Below are 20,575 nucleotides of genomic sequence, written 5' to 3' on the forward strand. Positions count from 1 at the left end.
TTTTTTAGTAATTTTGTGTCTTTTTTAATAATTTTGTTTCTTTTTTTAATAATTGTGTGTCTTTTTGAATAATTTTGTGTATTTTTAAAAAATAATTTTGTGTCTTTTTTAAAATAATATCACGATATTTCAGGCAATTTTTGCCATAACAATTATTCTTCACGATATGACAAAATACTTAAAAAGATATAGAAAATATGATTTTTTTTAGTCTGTATAAATAAATACAAATCTAAAATGTAGTGTGAAGTGCAAATCTCAACAGTTGCCAAATACATTTTTACTCTTGACTCTTGAGTATGAGCAAATAATAAAAATAACCATTTAGGGGTTTCGGGGGCATATTTTAATGACATTTTGTAAAGGAGAATAAAGGTTCTTGTAAGTTTTATTTAAAGCATCTTATTTTGACAGTCTTCTTGTAAGTTCTGTGGTGGATTCTGTTAACACACGTGCTCTTATTTTGAAAGCTGCATTTGTTTAGCGACAGAGAGTAAGTAGCTTTTTGTGATTAAAACAACTTTAATTGTTAGCCTTACGCCGCTACATCAAGAAGTAGGAATGTTGCCAATATCATGAATTTTAACCATAAAAAAAATACACCGATATTATTGTGAACGATACGATATGGCACACCCCTAGTCCGAAATAAATAATCTGACCACGTCTAATAAATTCTAATCTCATTTATACACACAGAAGGTTATCACATCTACTGTATGTACAGCATCTTATTTATACACTGTAAAAAATAATCTGTTTAATTTACGGTAAAATACCATCATCTTCTTTATACACTGTAAAAAATACAGTTAGTGGGTTTTCTACACTGAATTTGGTAACACTTTCCAATAACCATCATTTATAAATGGTAAGCAGATAGTTTGTTAATGTTTAATCATCATTTATAAATCATATATAGACCATTTAGAATGGTAAATACATAATTTATTAATGTTTAACCAACTACATAATTTTTAAATGGCAAATAGATGGTATATTAATGTCAGTTTATAGTTACTTTACCATTGACAAACAATTAAATTATAATTAATAATGTATAAATAGTTTTAGTTGCACTCATTTGAACATTTTTAACACCATATTAAGTATGATGCATATACCTTTAAGAAATTGGTTAAAAACATTTAAAGATTAAATATGTATAGCACTTTGTAAATGGTTAATAATTGTTCTATAAACCATCTATAAACATTACTTAGTTAGTTATTGTAAAGTGTTACCCTAAATTTAAATGTAAATATCAGCAAAAACTGTTATTTTTAGGGTAATTGTGTCATTCATTCACACTTCATGGTATTTCTCCATTAACTTTACATGAAAATGTTATATTTTTACACCAAAACTGTGTGTTTTCTACAGTTTATGACAGTAAAAGTAAAAGTTTTGTCCTATTCTTTAATTTACGGTAAATAAAAAGTGTCTACTACGTTGATATACAATTTTTAATTTCACGCCCTATTTCTGACGTAATTTGACAGTATTTTACTGTAACTTCTACAAACATTTTTTACAGTGTATAATCATACTTTTATAAAAAAACAAGAAAAACAATGTCATAATTTTACTATAATAAGTCTGTCATGCAGTTCAAGGGCACAATACATTACTCAGAAGAAATGTAATATAAAAACTGTACATGAACGTGAGGCAGTACCAAGAACTGAAATATATAGATATATGTATATTTCATATTTATGCAAGAATAAATAAAAAGGTAAAAGAAGAAGACATGGCTCATGGTGTGATACAACCAATGACTGCTGCTCTGGTGGTAGCTCTGTCTAAGAATAACATGGCTGACATCATTCAGAGATTAATCCGCTGAGGGAGGCCCCTCTGAAAACGTCTACTGACATTACAGGCACTTGGTTTGACTGGGAGTATTTTTACTCTTGACGGGAAGTTTTTCTTACTCTGACATGCAGTCTAAATGAGCTGCAGGGGTTTCTTTTTGCACTTTATAAATCTTTATTTGTTGACACTTGTAGTAAAGGGACAGTTCCTGCAGGGAATCCCCTTAAACCTTTGATGCAGAACATGGGTCTAAGTGTTTTTATGTTCTATATCTTTACAATAAATTATTTTCATCATTCAGTATTCCAGGTTTTCCTCAATTAGTTTGTTTTTGATCATCATGCATCCTAAATTTATGTTTTCCTTTATTCATTTTTGAATAAAATCTCTTGAAATTACTCTTCTAATGCACAACATGGGGGAAAAATGACCCATATCCATTTTTTAAGCTAAGTAGCTTGTTAAGCTAAGTGCTTAGCTAACTTCTTGGCTAAGTAGCTTGCTAAGCTAACTGCTTAGCTAACTTCTTGGCTAAGTAGTTAACTACTTGCTAAGCTAACTGCTTAGCTAACTTCTTGGTTAAGTAGTTAACTACTGGCTAAGCTAACTGCTTAGCTAACTTCTTGGCTAAATAGTTAACTACTTGCTAAGCTAACTGCTTAGCTAACTTCTTGGCTAAGTAGTTAGCTAAGCAGTTAGCACCCACTGAGATTGTTTTAGATATTCTAAATATATATTATTAGATTATTTGTATTGATATATGGTACATTTTTGTGAGCAGCATTTTAATTTTGGAAAGAAGAAAGTAAGAAAGGGCTCATTTTAACTACTTGATATACTTTTATGAGGTTTAATTTAAAAGAAAATGTCAAATCACTTTAAATGTATCCTTTTTTATGTTAAATCTGGACGTTGAAAAGTAACTATAGCTGTCAGATAAATGAAGTGGAGTAAAAAGTACAATATTTGCCTCAAAATGATGTGTATAAAGTACTATACTAAAATAAATTGTCCATAAATAGAGTATTTGAGTAGTACATTTACTCTACATTCCACCACTGGTTGTTATTATGATTTCTGTCTTCCTTTTTTTCCCGTTCCGGTCCCATGATAAGTAAAAATCCACTCCCAGCCTGAGGGAATCCATCCCAAAAAAAACATCTGCCTGTAGTAGAAATATCTGCCTTCTCTCAGAACTATATGGCACTTTGTTTGTGGTGCTCGCGGCACAAAAACAGTTTAATAAAAACCTAAAATAGGAAAGTAGTCATTATCTTCTCTCGTGATAAGGTCTGTGGATTATCTTACTGAGTCACGGTTCCTGAAAGAAACATTGCTGTTGTATTTGCTTTCGGGGTGAACTGTCCCTTTAAGACCTGAATTAATTAGACAGTTGAGCTTTAAAAAAAAAATTCTTTGGTTTGACATCCCCCTTGTTTTCTACCACATATTTAACATTAATCTTAAAGAAAATGTAATAATATAATATAATATCTAATGTGCCTTACATTTTTCAATAAATATAATTTACATTGTTCATCACTGTGCAATTGTGGAATGCTGTTTGTTTCCTTCCTGTGTCTCCTGCGTAATGTTCATGTTTGTGTTTCATACATTCAGGAGAGCATGACAGGAAGGTAATTTAATGTACCTCATATGCTGTGTTTGTACGAAATACAATCACATAATTGAGTCCCAGTTGGTTGCGGAAACCTGGATTGTTCATTTGTATTCTTCGAGGCTTCATCCTCCTCCAGTCACTTCTGTTTTTCTGTGTCTGTGTGTGTGTGTGTGTGTGTCTGTGTGTCTGCACTGCAAAAAAGGTGTGTCTAAAAACAAGATAAAAACAATAAATCTGAGGGAAATGATCTTGCTGCATGGACAGATAATTTACCTTGACAAGATTTCTTAAATTAAGATTATTAAATCTAGAAATAGAACGCTTAAAATAAGAAAGTAACTCTTAAAACAAGATAAATTATCTAACACCTTTTCTAAATGCAGAATTCTTCTCTTTGTTTCAACTGGATTTTTAAAAAAATACGTTCTGTCAGTCAAAGCAACGAGTACATGTACATTTTTTGTCTTTTTGGGTCATTTTGTGACCAAAAGAAGATGTAAAAAGACACAAAATGGCCAAAAAAGACAGAAAAAAGATGAAAAAAGACACAAAAAGGGACCAAAAAAGGACACAAAAAAGACACAAAAAGACGTAAAATGACCAAAAAGACATAAAAAGACAAAAAAAAATCAACAAAAAAAAGACACAAAAGACAAAAAAAAAGACATAAAAAGTTGTTTTTATCTTGGTAAGAAACAAATAATCATCAGGTCACTCTGCTCGGGCCAGTTCATCACTGCTTGCAGCTTTAATTTATCTTGTTTTAAGAGTTAATTTCTTATTTTAAGCGTTCAACATGCTTATTCCTAGATTTAAGTCTTAATTTAAGAAATCTTGTCAAGTTATATTAACGACTATGCAATGAATACAGCTATAGTGCATTAAATGTATAAAGTGTAAAGTGTAATTCTTTATCAAATCAAATTAAACCAAATTAGACCAAATTAAACAATCATAAAGGATTTGAAGTTATGGAGCATGTAGAAGCATGAGTGAGTGAAATTATCTGTCCATGCAGCAAGATCATTTCACTCAGATTTAGTGTTTTTATCTTGTTTTTAGACACACCTTTTTTGCAGTGTGTGTGTCTGTGTGTGTGTGTGTGTGTGTGTGTGTGTGTGTGTCTGTTAGTGTGTGTGTGTGTGTGTGTGTGTGTTTTCCATCTGCATCAATCCCCTCTGTTCCAGTTCCTCGTGTCTCGACTGAGTGAAAACTGCTAAAAAAAAAAAAAAAACCCACTCTTTATGTTTCGAACCAGATTCCTCCTGAGCGAATATGAATTCGGCCTGGAGCGTCCGCCTCTAATCCACTTTCTTTGATTCACCAAAGTTTGTTCACATTATTAGATTTCTCCTGCAGCTGTAACATCCATGTCATCCCTCCTGTCTGTCCTCTGTCTGCCGCTACACCCAGATCTTTGTCTGTCTGCTGCTTTCTACATTATAGGTGTGCCGTCAGGCTGCTAATGCCGTGACCCACCTCTCGCATTCCTGCTGCTCTGCCTCTCTCTGTCTGAGCAGGGGGGGGTTTTTTCCTCATATGAGTCAATGCACCAATGCACAAAGTCCTTCAGCAGTCTTTACGTTCAAGGCCTTTCTGCATTGTCACTAGCAGTCACTGTATATTCCACAGCGGCCCATAAAATGGTGTTGACATCCTCAATGACACCCTTCCTCCCTGCCCGGCTGGAGAGGAACGGTGATTACTGATAGAGGGCCTGTTGACAGTACAGCTGTCCTTTGTTGTTGGAAACATCTGGTAGAGGTCAGTGCGCTGTGTTCTCAGGCGGCGTCGCTGGAGGTGGTGGTGGCGGTGAGGGCGGTGGCGGTGGCGCTGGTGGCGGTGGCAGCGCGTCCTTGCAGCAGGGCCTGTGTGCATCCGTGCGTGTCTTTTTCAAACATGCCTGTTTGTATCTTTCCCATCAGTCTCTCCCGTCTGTCAGTACAGGCTGTCCTTGGTGGTGGAGGTGTGTGTGGTGGAGGAGTCGTCGGGCAGAGAGCCCCGGCGGCCGGACCGCGAGCGACACTGCAGCAGGCTCTGCAGCTCCCGGGACACGCTGCTGGAGAACGCGGTGTAGATCCACGGGTTGGTGCACGAGTTCAGACTGGCCAGCAGCATGAGGATGGTGAAGGCCACTCCTGCTGAGCACACACACACACACACACACACACACACACACACACACACAAACACACACACACACACACACACATATATTATAAGACAAGTGCACTTTCAAATGCAAGGACAAATTATAAAAGCATGAAAAATATTCACGTTTAGCTGGGGACGGATGATTACATCCCTTTACAGCCCTTTTTGTGTTTATTCTGGTCATTTTGTGTCTCTTTTTGGTCATATTGTGTCTTTTTTTTTAGGTCATTTTGATAATTTTGTGGTCAATTTGTGTCTTTTTTTGATAATTTTGTGGTCAATTTGTGTCTTTTTTGGTCATTTAGTTTCCTTAGTTTTGGTCATTTTATGTCTTTTTTTTGGTCAACTATTCAGTTTGAATGTAAACATTCATGATTATTGTTTTTCATTTGTTTTTCTCGACGAAATGCCCCTAATTTGAATACGAGCCGTCCGGAGCTGACTTTTTTTTCGGACTTTTTTGTCCCTGTAGAAGGGCAGGGTCTTTTTTCTCCCCTGAAATAATCCTGGTTACTGATTGGATAGAACGTTAAGCAGGATGTGATGTAGCACTCTACACCAGTTCTACACCTATTACACCTTCTACACTCCAGTTCTACACTCTACACCTATTCTCAACCTTGGGGTCCGGACCCCAATTGGGGTCTTGAGATGATTTCTGGGGGTCGCCAAATCATTATAGAAGTCAGCTCTGTCTCCACTTGGTCATATTGTGTCTTTTTTTTGGTCACTTTGTGTCTTTTTTTTTGATAATTTTGTGGTCAATTTGTGTCTTTTTTGGTCATTTAGTTTCCTTTTTTTGGTCATTTTATGTATATTTTTTTTTTTGTCATTTTGTGTCTTTTTTTGGTCATTTTGTTTCTTTTTAGGGCCGTTTTGTGTCCTTTTTTTGTCATTTTGTGGTCATTTTTTGTCATTTTGTGGTCAATTTGTGTCTTTTTGGTCATTTAGTTTCCTTTTTTTGGTCATTTTATGTCTTTTTTTGGTCATTTTGTGTCTTTTTTGGTCATTTTGTTTCTTTTTAGAGCCGTTTTGTGTCTTTTTTTTGTCATTTTGTCTTTTTTTGGTCAATTTGTGTCTTTTTGTGGTCATTTTTTGTCATTTTGTGGTCAATTTGAGTCCTTTTTTGCTTAATTTTATGTATTTTTTTGGTCATTTTGGTCAGAGAGATGTTTTAGTTGTTGTCTGCTTCATTATTTGTCCAAAATTCGTCATATCAACTGAGTTTGTCTGATCTGAACTGTGAGATTCTGTTCAGTGAGTGGGGGTCGCGACTCAAAAAGGTTGAGAACTACTGCTCTACACGGCAACAACACAAGTCATTTGTAAAAGCCGGTGAAGCAGTGTTGCCAACTTAGCGACTTTGTTGCTATATTTAGCGACTTTTCAGAACCCCTTAGAGACTATTTTTCAAGAAAGGGACTGGAGACAAATCCAGCAAGTTTTTCTGGTGTTATTGGAGATTCGAGGCTTGTTAAGCATGAGGATGATGAAGGCCAATCCTGCTAAGCACACACACACACACACATTATAAGACAAGTGCACTTTCAAATGCAGGGACAAATTATAAGAGCATAAAAAAATAGTCACGTGTTCAGCTGGGGACGGATGATTACATTGTTCTCTCTTATGAAACAAACAGAAATATGTAGAGCAACTATTCAGTTTGAATGTAAACATTCATGATTATTGTTTTTCATTTGTTTTTCCTCCAGGGACAGCTGTAAATATCCCAGAGGGAGAAAAAAATCTTGCATACTTCCCTTTCCACTTGTTTAAGTGCTATAAATATGGTTTCTTTTGACGCAATATGTCAGAAATGCTTATTTCTTTATGGCCAGTTGAGGACAATACATCAGGAAAAACAGATTTTTGGAATACAAAGCTGATAATAATCAGCTGTTTGTGTGTGTGTGTGTGTGTGTGCCAGAGATAAGGGCTGTCTGCCAGTGAACAACCTCATTCATGTGTATGAGCACTTGTATGTCCATGTGAGTACATTCTGTTTAAGTGTGTCTTTCCGTGTGTGTGTGTGTGTGTGTGTGTGTGTGTGTGTGTGTGTCTGTGTGTGTGTGTCTGTATGTGTCTTTGTTTCTGTGTGTGTGTGTGTGTGTGTGTGTGTGTGTGTGTGTGTCTGTGTGTGTGTGTGTGTGTGTGTGTGTGTGTGTCTGTGTGTGTGTGTGTGTGTGTCTCGGTGTGTGTGTGTGTGTGTGTGTGTGTCTGTGTGTCTGTGTGTCTTTCCGTGTGTGTGTGTGTGTGTGTGTGAGTGAGTATGTGTCTGTGTGTCTGTGTGCGTGAGTGTGTGTCTGTGTCTGTGTGTGTGTCTGTGTGTGTGTGTGTGTGTGCGTGTGTGTGTGTGTGTGTATGTGCGTGTGTGTGTGTGTGTATGTGTGTCTGTGTACGTGTGTGTGTGTGTCTGTCTCTGTCTGTGTGTGTGTGTGTGTGTGTGTGTGTGTGTGTCTGTGTGTGTCTGTGTGTGTGTGTGTGTATCTCTGTGTGTCTGTGTCTTTCTGTGTGTGTGTCTGTGTGTTTCTGTTTGTGTGTGTGCCAGAGATAAGGGCTGTCTGCCAGTGAACAACCTCATTCATGTGTATGAGCACTTATATGTGCATGTGAGTACATTCTGTATAAGTGTGTCTTTCTGTGTGTGTGCGTGTGCGTGTGTGTGTGTGTGTGTGTGTGTGTGTGTTTCGATGATGTGTACAAGCTGTTGGCATGGAACATTGTTGATGAAATGTCAACATCTGGCCTTGTTGCAAAACCAGCCGGGGATACAAACAGGTTATTTACTGGCCACTGATGTTTGTCTTCAGCTTTAGATCTGAGGACATCCACCTCGTACAGACTAGCAGCCACACCTTCAAGTCACACCAGTCTCACTCGCTGGGTCACTGGCTGCCAGTAAGGACATCAACAGATGCTGTTTGTGTGCCAAAATGTACAGAGCAGGCCAGAGATGTCATCCAGAGGTTTCTGGTTGTGGATCAAAACAAACATTGTTTCTGACCTTGTGTTTCACTCACTGTTACCACATCTGAGCGGGAACCAGGTGCCCTTGGAACAATGACTCAGTATTTAGACTCAATAAAGACTGTTTCCACTACCGCCCAATACCTGGAATGAGGCGGGTCTCACTCGCCGAAACGCCCCCAATTTGAATATGAGCCGTCCTGAGCTGACTTTTTTGGGACTTTTTTTGTCCCTGTAGAAGAGCAGGGCCGTTTTTTCCCCCTGAAAAAAGCCTGGTTACTGATTGGATAGAACGCTAAGCAGGATGTGACGTAGTACTCAACACTATACAACAACACGCAACATTTGTAAAAGTCGGTGAAGCAGTGTTGCCAACTTAGCTAGTTTGTTGCTACATTTAGTGACTTTTCAGACCCCCTTAGCAACTATTTTAAGAAAGCGAGTCGAGACAAATCCAGCGACTTTTTCTGTGTTATTGGAAATTCGATCTTACTCTTCTTAAAGACGTTAAGAAGAGTAAGAACGAGTCGAAGCGACACAGTCCCCCTGCAGCAGTCTCTCCCAGCTGCAGAGCCTGAGGGGATGTTAACCCCTTAGCGTCCAGTCTGCAAATTGCTAACAGGCTAACAGTTAGCTCTGTAGCAGTACAGTGTGTATGTGCTGCTGCTGCAGGAGGTGTTCACTTAGCGATCTCTGTTTGTTTACAACAAGCCCTGGACACTCTGTGCACAGTTAGTGATGCCGGTTAATACAAGATCACTTTGTTTGACGTTGTGCATAATTAGCAATGCTGCTGGTGGCCCAGCGGCAAAAACAAACAGCGGCTGTCAAACAGCCGAACACTTGGAGAACTGGCTGTGAACTTCAATTCTGAGGTGCTAAATTTAACATTTGTGTGGACAATAACACAGTGATAAACTAACTGAATTCCCCCTCGTGGATAAATAAAGTAAATTTGATTTGATTTGATTGATTTGATTTAGCTTACGGCTGACGATCAGAATGTTATCAGGTTATTTCTATTTACGTTGCAGCCACGAACGTCTTTGGAACGCGGTTTGGAGACACTTCTGTGTGTTTGAGTGATTTAACGAGCAGTCAATGGACTTTATGTCTTCTTATATCAGGCGGCAACCTCCTGGTCTGAGCAGGGAGGCAAACCAGGAAGTGCCTTAAGCTGCATTCTACCAAAAATTCCAGCAGGGGGCGCTAAGTTTGGCTGCAAAAACATTTCTGTCCATTCATTTCAATGCAAAATAACAAAACTTCTCACTTGATTTATTACCTCAGAAATGTTTTTTTAGGACAACACTATGGTCTCAATCACTGGTAAAAAATCTTCTTCAAGACAATCTCATGTTTATAGTGTAAATAGTGGCCCCATTTAGAAGAAAATAGAAGATAAAGAATCGTATGATTTGGGGCGGGGCTACCTTTGATTGACAGGTCACTAACAAGGCGAGCCGTCACCAGGAGAGAAGCAGAACAATGCGTATCCACGGCAATGTGTCGATAACTGATTTTAACTGAAATTCCCATTGGGGATGAATAAAGTAATTTTGATTGATTTGATTGATTGATAAAGATATATAACGTTATATAGATATAAAAAAAGGACGTTTAGCGGTTTGGTCTCATAACTTTGACCCTTTCACTGTATTTTCACTTAATGACAGTTTATTTGAACGTTTTGTTCAGTAAAAATGTCTTGTTCAGTGTTTGGTTGGACTAACAGACACTCCAAGGAGTCGCTGCTCAGTTTTCTGAGGTCAGTAAAGAACATTTTGTTTTTGTGTTTTTGCTAGCCAAAATGCTAACATCCCAGTTAATGCTAACGCTAACGCTAACATGAATTAGCAGCAGCTTCTCTCAGTCAGGTTGAGGTGTAGAGAGGCTGTAGTCAGTGATATTGACTATACAGTCTATGTCTTATGTTAGTAGCTAGTAATGTTGCGGGTTGCTATCACTTCTGCACAAAAACGATTACCAGCAGGACGTCCCGTAGGCTCAGTTCTTCCAACCCAGAGGGTCTGGGATCGAATCCCGCTCGGAGCCGTCCCTGCAGGGCTGCAGCACCTTTCAGGTTTATCTTTTCCCTGCTGCTGTGTTTCAAGGCACCTTTCCAGTCTGCTGACTTTGTTTTGGAACAGAAACTTTCAATGGTCTATTCACACCATCATGGTTTAATAAATGGACATTTATTGATACAGACTCCTCGACCTCTGAGTGCCAAGTCACATTTGGAGTAACTTAATACAGCGGCTCAAGGTAAGGTCAAGCTTTTGGTTTATTATGAGCTGCGGCCGAGCACTGATTGTCAAACAGTGGTTTCACAGTAATACATTTGTTGCAGGAAAATGGGTTTGTCTGTGTTGCTGTGTGCTGTTCAAAACAGGGTTTTTAACTGGTTATCGTGTTGAGCCTGTTTGGGTACGCTTAAAATAAGAAATTAACTCTTAAAACAAGATAAATTAAAGCTGCCAGCAGCGATGAACTGGCCCGAGCAGAATGACCTGACTATTATTTGTTTCTTACCAAGATAAAAAAAAACCTTTTTGTGTCTTTTTGTTTTTTTTTTTTTCTTTTTGTGTCTTTTTTTGGTGACTTTATGTCTTTTGTGTCTTTTTTTGTCTTTTTATGTGTTTTTGGTCATTTTACATCTTTTGTTTCTTTTTTGGTCATTTAACGTCTTTTTGTGTCCTTTTTTGGTCTTTTTGTGTATTTTTTTGTGGGTTTTTTTTTTGTCTTTTTTGTGTCTTTTTTGTGTCTTTGTGTCTTTTTTGTGTCTTTTTTTGTCCATTTTGTCTTGATACATCTTTTTTTGGTCATAAAATGACCAAAAAAGACAAAAAATGTACAAAAGAGATAAAAAATTAAAGCTGCCAGCAGCGATGAACTGGCCCGAGAAGACTACACTGCAAATTCTTTGTTTCTTACCAAGATAAAAAAACTTTAGAAGTGTTAGATAATTTATCTTGTTTTAAGAGTTAATTTCTTATTTGAAGCGTTCAACATGCTTATTTCTAGATTTAACAATCTTAATTTAAGAAATCTTGTCAAGGGAAATTATCTGTCCATGCAGCAAGATCATTTCCCTCAGATTTACTGTTTTTATCTTGTTTTTAGACTAAACACCTTTTTTGCAGTGTGTGTGTGTGTGTGTGTGTGTGTGTGTGGCTGACCTGGCTCTGGAGGGTTGGGGTCCCAGGCCGCCCAAAGCTGGACGATGAAGAACGGCGACCAGCAGATGGTGTAGACCAGCACGATGACCAGAGTCATCCTCACCGTCTTGGACATGGCTTTAGTGATGCTGGGGGGCGGGGTGGTTGGAGGGGGAGGGGGGGCGTAGTCGAGGGAGGAGCGGGGGGACCCTGAACGCACCTCGAAGGACCCGAAGGAGTCCTGACAGTCTGAGGCGTTCAGGGTCTGCTGCTGCGTCGGTGATATCGTCACGTTCTCACCGCGGGAGCTGTTGTACTGGATCGCTGCAGGAACATAGTCGTAGCACTCCTGGCTGTTATGGCTGTTGTTATGAGGGTTGTTATTAACAGACTTTAGGAGCTGTCCTCCTCTTCCTCCTCCTCCTCCCGACGCCCTCCTCCCCCTCTCCCTCTCCCGCTCCCTCGCCCGATCGTTCTCTTTCCTGAAACTGTGGAAGCGGAAGAAGATTTCATTCTTCTTTAACTCGGCCATCACCATCCGCTCCGACTTCAGGTAGATGTTGTTGTGGATCTCTCTGAAGATTCTTATCTGAAAAATGAATCAAGAATTAGCAAACAGCAAACAAGACGTTGCATCATTCAAAGACCTCCGGGCCTCGGGGTTAAGTTTTACGACTGGCCCGTGCCAGATTCAGATTCTTGTCTTTGCTATTTGCAGTCTGCCTTGTTTGCATTTTGGCTTAACCCTTTATAGGCTCATTGAAATAATTGGAAATTGAAAATGTCAACCCAACCAAATGTTTTTATGTTTTTTGTTTTGTTTATTTTGTGTCTTTTTTAAGTAATCTAGTGTTTTTTCAGTCATTTTTTGCCTTTTTTTTGTAATTTTGTGTGGTTTTTTTGGGTCATTTTGTGTGTTTTTTATATATTGTTCTTTGCCCCATAAAAGGGTTAAACAGTGGCAGGATATTTGACACAGTATGTGTTGAACTTTACCATTAGCCATAAACCGTCTTCAAGACATTTTTATGCAAACCGCTGCTTTTCCACTCTGTTACAAATAGAAAAGACACCATAAAATTTTATTGCAGCAAAATGATTCTTCATGCTCTTCTGCGAAACAAAAACAATAATTTGAAATGGAATCCTAATGTGATTCATGCTTTTTTTTTTCTTCTTCTTTTATTATGATTTTATGATTTGTTACAGCCAGCTTTAACTTCTAAAAACAGATTTACTGCCAGTGCAATTTAGACACTGCAAACTTTCAGAAGTACTTCATCTTACTTCTGGAAAAAGTGTCAAAAGAGGCCTCTCGATTTGAAATCCGATAATGAAAAAAAGGTCAGTGATTCTATGTTTGGCTGAGATCTGGTACATTCCACCTCCTGGCGGGAGCTTCTTGGAGTGGGCAGATTTTCTGAGCAGCCGTCTCAGCAGTAGTGCTGTGTTAATTAGGGGAAATAACTGGACCCTGGAAATATCTTTCCCTAAATAGAGCGGCGGGGCTGATGGCCCAACCCGCCACGGGACGCTACATAACACCAGCCACGCTCCCCCACGGGTCGGCAAACAATGCACGCCAAATGTACCCGACATTAAAACAAAACAGAATTTCATTCATGCCACACGCTTCATTGTTGGATAATGTTACTCCCAGCGTGTTCTCCTATTGAAAGACATTGTGCAGGCCGGTTGAACCAGTATTACCTGGCACAGTGGCGGTTCTAGACCAGTTTTACTGTGGGGGCCAAGGAGGGGCCAGTGTTTAATCAGAGGGGCACATTAGCACATGAAAAAATGGTAAAGACGATATTCAAGCATTCAAAATATTTATTTTAGCTTATTTAAACATCTCATTTAAGTATATTTTTAAGATACAAATACATTGATTTAAATAATGAGACTTAAAGGAACACTCCACCGTTTTTTCATATTAAAACATGTTATTCGGTCAAGTAAGACGAGTTGATACAGACCTCTTGCGTCTCAATGCGTGCACTCAATCGCCCTGGCGCGCGGCGCCACTTGGCTAGCACTTAGCTTAGCCCAGTTCATTCATTAGGATCCAAACAGATGGACAGTTAGAAGCGACCAAACTCCTCCACGTTTTCCCTATTTAAATACAGCTACACGAGTAGTTAAACGACCAAGTATGGCGACACAAAATAAAACGTGGCGCTTTTCTAAGCGGATAAAAAGGATAACTATAATGTATGGCGGAATAGCACTTGGGAGCACTTCGACTCGGCGCAGTAATATCATCACTCCTGATGGAAGTGAGAGGGAGCGGAAGTGATGATATTACTGCGCCGAGTCGAAGTGCTCCCAAGTGCTATTCCGCCATACATTATAGTTATCCTTTTTATCCGCTTAGAAAAGCGCCACATTTTATTTTGTGTCGCCATACTTGGTCGTTTAACTACTCGTGTAGCTGTATTTAAATAGGGAAAACGTGGAGGAGTTTGGTCGCTTCTAACTGTCCATCTGTTTGGATCCTAATGAATGAACTGGGCTAAGCTAAGTGCTAGCCAAGTGGCGCCGCGCGCCAGGGCGATTGAGTGCACGCATTGAGACGCAAGAGGTCTGTATCAACTCGTCTTACTTGACCGAATAACATGTTTTAATATGAAAAAACGGTGGAGTGTTCCTTTAATGTACACATTCTGGGTTCCTTTTGTGTACAATGAGATATTGTTTGAACAAAAAAAGGTTAGAATTGTTCCATTGTTCATCGTTATAAATAATTGATCATTTTATTATTAATTTGACACAGGGGCCACAGCAGGGGCCAAGGGCTTCTTCACAAGGGCAGTGGCCCCTGAGGGCCCCTGTGTAGAACCGCCACTGACCTGGCAGATGGTGATGATGAGGGCGGGCAGCAGGAACACGGCCACGGTCATCCAGGTGATGTAGGCCTTCAGCCCCCACGGCTCCGCAAAGTGGCCCCAGCACTCGAACTCTCCAGGAGTCACTTCAGTGCGGGAGAAGATAAACACCTGAGGGAGCAGACAGGAGGAGGCGTCAGTGCAGTCTGAGACTCAAAAATGACCCCATAGGTGGTTTGTATAGACAGCAATCTACGATTTAGCGCAGGGTGGGCAACTGGAGGCCCGGGGGCCGCATAAAGCCTGCAACCTCAGCTGAAGTGGCCCTCAGTACAACTACATGCATTTGAGCATGAAATCTTAAAAGTGCAGTGTAAAAATGCACGAAAGTACTTCTTGCAATTAATGTTGGTCTGCTGTTCTTGCACTGAAAAAAAAGAAATCACAGTGGTTATTTTTATTTGCTTCAAACCTTTTGTATTCCTATTTATATTGTTCTACATGCATTTGAGCATGAAATATGTTAAGTTACTGCACTGTAAACATATTTAAAATGGAAACACAAAATGACTAAAAAAGACACAAAATGACTAAAAAAAGACCCAAAATAACTAAAAAAGACACAACAACAGACACAAAATGATACAAAAAGACACAAAAAAGACACAAAATGACTAAAAAAAGACCCAAAATAACTAAAAAAAGACACAACAGACACAAAATGACACAAAAAAGACACAAAATCACCAAAAAAAGACACAAAATATCTAAAAAAGACACAACAACAGACACAAAATGACCCAAAAAAGACACAAACGGACAAAAAAGACACAAAATGACCACAAAAAAAAGACACAAAATAACTAAAAAGACACAACAACAGACACAAAATGACACAAAAAGAAAAAAAATCACAGTAAGTGGTTATTTTTTATTTGCTTCAAACCTTTTGTATTCCTATTTATACTGTTATACATGCATTTGAGCATGAAATATGTTAAGTTACTGCACTGTTAACAATTTTAAAAGTGCAGTTTCATCATCTCTGGTTACGTGCACGGTCCTATATGTGGCCCTGCGGTAGAGAACATGAAAAATTGTGGCCCCCTGCAGCATTGAAGTTGCCCATCCTTGATTTAGAGTATAAAACTCAGAAGTTGATGGGTCGAACAGATGTTTCACCTCGGAGAACGGGATTTGTGTCCCATGTGGAAAACAAAAGTAAATTGTGTCACTTCCTGCATTTACGTAAATTTATTTACTCTTCAAACTGTCTTCTATAACGCCTTACCAGGAAGTTTTTGCCCTAAACCTAGATCAGTGGTTTTGTAGCCTAAATTCAATGAAACTGGAGCCTTTTTTTTTTTTTTTTTACAGCAGTGAACCTTACATTTATGTACATCCTCATACCTACATCACTTCCTGCATTTACATACCTTTATGTAGCATTTAATAATTTTGTGTGTTTTTTAAATAATTTGTGTCTTTTTAAAATAATTTTGCGGGGTTTTTTTTGGTAATTTTGTGTGTTTTTTTTTAATTTGTGTCTTTTTTAAGTAATCTAGTGTTTTTTCAGTAATTTTTTGCATTTTTTTTGTAATTTTGTGTCTTTTTTTGGTAATTTTGTGTCTTTTTTTGGTCATTTTGTGTGTTGTTTTATATATGGTTCTTTGCCCCATTAAGGGTTAAACAGTGGCAGGAAATTTGACACAGTATGTGTTGGACTGTTGTATTGTGTGTCTTTTTTAATAATCTTTTTTTTTTTTTTTTACAGCGGCAAACCTTACATTTATGTACATCCTCATACCTACATCACTTCCTGCATTTACATACCTTTATGTAGCAAGTTCAGATGTGAATTCCACAAAAAAATATATTTTCCTCCATTATATTTTGTTTTAATCTCCTGCCTGTATGTGTGTTTTGCCTCAGTTGTGTGTATGTGTGTGGGGTCCGTCTGTGCGATGACGTAAGACCGTACGTGCGCGCCGGTGAAATCTGTCTTCTGTTTGACCGGAGGTAAGCGCAAAACTACCGTTGTCTTCCATTAAAAGCTCATATAAACATAACTTACAGTTGAAATAATGTCAGATTAACATATATAATGGATGATGATGTCACAGATGTTGCCTGTAAGTTTCGCCGTAGTCTGTACAGCTTATGTTGAGTTTTTTGTGTGTAATTATCTAGTGCTAAATGTGTTAGCATTGGTTAGCTGAGAGAACACACCACGTCACTCATCACACTGTATGCTGTTTTTGTTTCTTGTGCCACTGCAGTAAAATCTTGGGTCTCCTAAATCCTCATTTATCGAACACAACACAGAGAATATACACACCGGTTACCTTTAGTTACTGCTTAAACTGTCTTTTTTAACTCCTTACCAGGAAGTGTTTTGCAGTACAGTGAACCCTCGTTTATCGCGGGGGTTACGTTCCAAAAAGAACCCGCGATAGGCGAAATCCGTGAAGTAGAAACCTTTATTTTTTTACAGTTATTATACAATGAAATACTCCATAAAACATTGAAAGCAAGGAACAAAACCTTTTTACAGGCCCAAGCATTTGTTTAACAAATAAAAGTACTGTGTAAACGTTTGTTGTTGTTGTTGTTTTTTTGTTGTTGTTTTTTTACAAATAACTACTGTACTGTACTGTAAAATAGTATAGTTATAAATAAATAAATAATAATTTTAATCATCAATACGAACTGAAGGGTTAATATTGCGGGGATCAGCACCGCCCCACCGTGACGGATTGGAACGGGAGAAAATGAAAAATTATTATGAAAAAAAATACAAAGCACAGTAGGACAAATAGTGACTCACGTGTACAGTACAGTATTTCACTGCTCTTCTGACTGAGCCGCTGCATCCTGACTCCGCTCTGTGGCGTTTTTACTTATTGCTTACTTATTGCTGCTGTCGTCCTTATGTTATTTTCCTCCTTCGTTATGGAACGAACGGAAGATTCATTAATTCCGTAATGGCGACCTACAGCCGCATAGCTTCTACCTTCCTTTAGCATGTCCAGAAGTTTAACTTTTTCTGCGATAGTGAGCATCTTCCTCTGCCTTTTGGGCCCGACCGCAAGTGCCTTTGTCGGTGCAGAACGTTTTGTCGACATTATGGGTTTTAGAGAAACTTGAAATTGCAAGAGAATTAGCAAACTTCAATTTGGCAAGCGGTTTTACGTACGTGTACATATTAAACCATAACGTTATTGACACACAGGTAGAGAAGACGCGGAGAGACTGTTTAGCCAATCAGAATGCAGAACACAATGCATGATGCAAATCCGTGAAGCAGCGAGACCGTGAAAAGTGAACCGCGTTATAGCGAGGGTTCACTGTACACCAAGGTCAGTGGTTTTGGAGCCTAAATTCGTTCATTTATGTATAATGATGTGTTTCCTAACGCTCTGAATCAGCAAAATGCTCATATGGGTCATTTTGACAAACGCTTCTATGTGTCGTTATAGGTGGTATTATTGACAAACGACCTATTCTGTCATTTAGGTTGGAGATCTTGGGCCGGATTCAGAAAAATGTTCTTAAGATAAAACTTAAGAAAATTCTTAAGATCTTAATAAGATGTTCCTAAGAATGTTCTTAATTGCTTTTCACCATTTTCTTAAGAATTGTCGTATGTCTTAGGAACTTCTTAGTTTTCTCACTTAGGACGTTCTTAGATTTTTAACTTAAGTATTATGAAATAAAACAACTGCCTCTGTGATTTACTAAGAGAACGTAGTAGATTGTAGTGTAATCTAGGAATAAACCTACATGTCACACAGACTAAAAGGACATTTTAATTATTTGTCAACTGCCAGAATAATATTCTAACTATTCTGATCAACTTCAATTAACTAAATTTGTTAACACATTGTCTAGGGCTAAACTGAATATTAAAGAAATCAAATAAATGTCATACAAATTTGTTTAACTAAATAAATATCTTTTTTTTTTCACTGCAGCTGTTTTCAGACTGCTCTTAAAGTTGTGAAGAAATATGAGAAGAAATCTAAGAACGTTGTTTTCAAGAATCTCATTTGTTCTCAAGTTCTATCTTAGGAAAAAAATTAAGGGTAACACTTTACAATAACCAACTAAAAAAGGTTTATAGATGGTTTATCAACCAATTATTAACATTTACAAAGTGCTATACATATTTAATCTTAAAAAAAATTCAACCAATTTCTTAAAGGTATATGCATTATTTAAAAAATCATTAACATACTTAATATGGTGTTTAAAATGTTAAAATGAGTGCAACTAAAACTATTAATAAACTATTAATTATAATGTAGTTGTTTGTTAATGTTAAAGTAACAATAAACTTGCATTAATATACCATCTATTAGCCATTTATAAATGATGTAGTTAGTTAAACATTAATAAATGATGTATTTACCATTCTATATGGCCTATATATGGTTTATAAATGATGATTAAACATTAACAAACTATCTGTTTACCATTTATAAATGATGGTTATTGTAAAGTGTTACCAAATTAAGAAGAAAGTTAAGAAAAAAACTAAAGAAAAGATAAGAATCTCTTCATGAATACCAAATCTTACATTTTGTCTTAAGAGCAAAGTTAAGAAAAAAAAGCATTTTTTTCCTTAAGAATGTTTGTGAATCTGGCCTCTTTTTGGCTTTTTTTTTTCATTCTTCCATTAGCTGAACTGCACTGACCTCATTGAGGTAAAAATAGCGACAACATCTTGAATCCTCCTGTAGAAATCAGGGTGTGAACGCCCGCTGACGTCTCATTTCCTATGTCACCATGTGTTTGTTCTGGTGTGTGTGTGTGTGTGTCAGGTTTTGTTTGTGTGTGTGTGTGTGTGTGTGTGTGTGTGTGTTGGTCCCTGGGTACCTGAGGTATGCTGAGGACGAGCGCCAGGCCCCAGGCCACCATGACCGGGGTGTTCCAGCGGGACATCGCTCCCCCCCGATAGGCCTGCAACGGGCAGCAGATGGCCTGGTGCCGGTCTATCGTCATGGCAACTATCATGTAAGAGGAAGCAAACATGCCCACAATCTGCAAGTACTTGATGGAGCGGCAGAGAAAGTCAGGCCCCTGGAACTTCTCTGTGATGTCCCATATTAGCTGGGGAAGAACCTGCGAAAACACATTAAAATAGAAACACTTTAACACATTAACCCTCTAGAGTCCATGAAAACACCTACATATTACTTCTTCATGACGTGAAGACATAAAAATGAAGCAACGTCGAGCCATCAGCTTCCCTCTAAAGTTCTGGCTTGAAACATATTAACCCTCTCGAGCAGGGGTGTCAAACTCAAATACACAATGGGCCAAAATTCAAAACTTGAATAAAATCGCGGGCCAACATTGAACAAATAAACCTTTTAATATATACCAAACATGTTTTGCTTTAACATTAAATATGGAACCAGCAACGCTTATAAACATACAATATATAACTAAATAGTGCAGACATGCAAAATCAAATTTCAAATAAAAAACACATCAATGTCATTAATTTATTAAATAAAAAATAAATAAAAATCGTATGCCTCTTTTCTATTTGCATCCTTCTGGTTTAAATATCAAAATAAAGTTTTTCAACAGGTTAATACATTTAAAAATGAAATAACAATAATAAATCTAGTATTAGCGGTAAATGCGCCGTATAATACCGGTGGGTCAGCTTTTATAGTACAATAATAATATAATAATTTGATATTGGCTCGCGGGCCAAATAAAATTACACTGCAGGCCAAATGTGGCCCGCGGGCCAGAGTTTGACACCCCTGCTGTAGAGTCCATGAAACCACCTATTACTTCTTCATGACGTGAAGACATAAAAATTAAGCAACATTGAGTCTAGCCATCAGCTTTCTTTTAAAGTTCTGGATTGAAACTCCATGCCAGATTTTTTTTGGATTATATTCGGCCAAGTAAAACTGGAGATAATGTCAAATATATTTAGTATAAAAATATAGAACTAGATAATATCCTCATTTTACCTGTTACATGTAATATTTCCAACCTGT

The 20,575-nt window shown here is 37.9% G+C and overlaps 1 protein-coding gene across 3 annotated transcripts in view; it reads right to left on the reverse strand.

Annotated features, from left to right (window-relative positions):
* Window positions 1–4,652: 4,652 nt before the first annotated feature.
* The window catches only part of LOC131971267 (vasopressin V2 receptor-like), a 44,777-nt gene continuing 28,854 nt past the window's right edge, over window positions 4,653–20,575 (reverse strand). For 2 of the 3 annotated variants that reach the window (XM_059332619.1, XM_059332620.1), the window contains exons 4-7: window positions 19,431–19,676; window positions 14,577–14,723; window positions 11,746–12,313; window positions 4,653–5,580 (exon numbers count right to left, since the gene is read on the reverse strand). In XM_059332619.1, coding sequence (XP_059188602.1) covers window positions 5,378–5,580; window positions 11,746–12,313; window positions 14,577–14,723; window positions 19,431–19,676 — 1,164 coding nt within the window. In that variant the 3' untranslated portion in view covers window positions 4,653–5,377. The remainder of the gene's footprint in view (window positions 5,581–11,745; window positions 12,314–14,576; window positions 14,724–19,430; window positions 19,677–20,575) is intronic. The other variant, XM_059332621.1, reaches the window with a different exon arrangement.

The sequence above is a fragment of the Centropristis striata genome, chromosome 5 (genome assembly GCF_030273125.1).
Source record: "Centropristis striata isolate RG_2023a ecotype Rhode Island chromosome 5, C.striata_1.0, whole genome shotgun sequence".
In the NCBI taxonomy this organism is placed as follows: Eukaryota; Metazoa; Chordata; class Actinopteri; order Perciformes; family Serranidae; genus Centropristis; species Centropristis striata.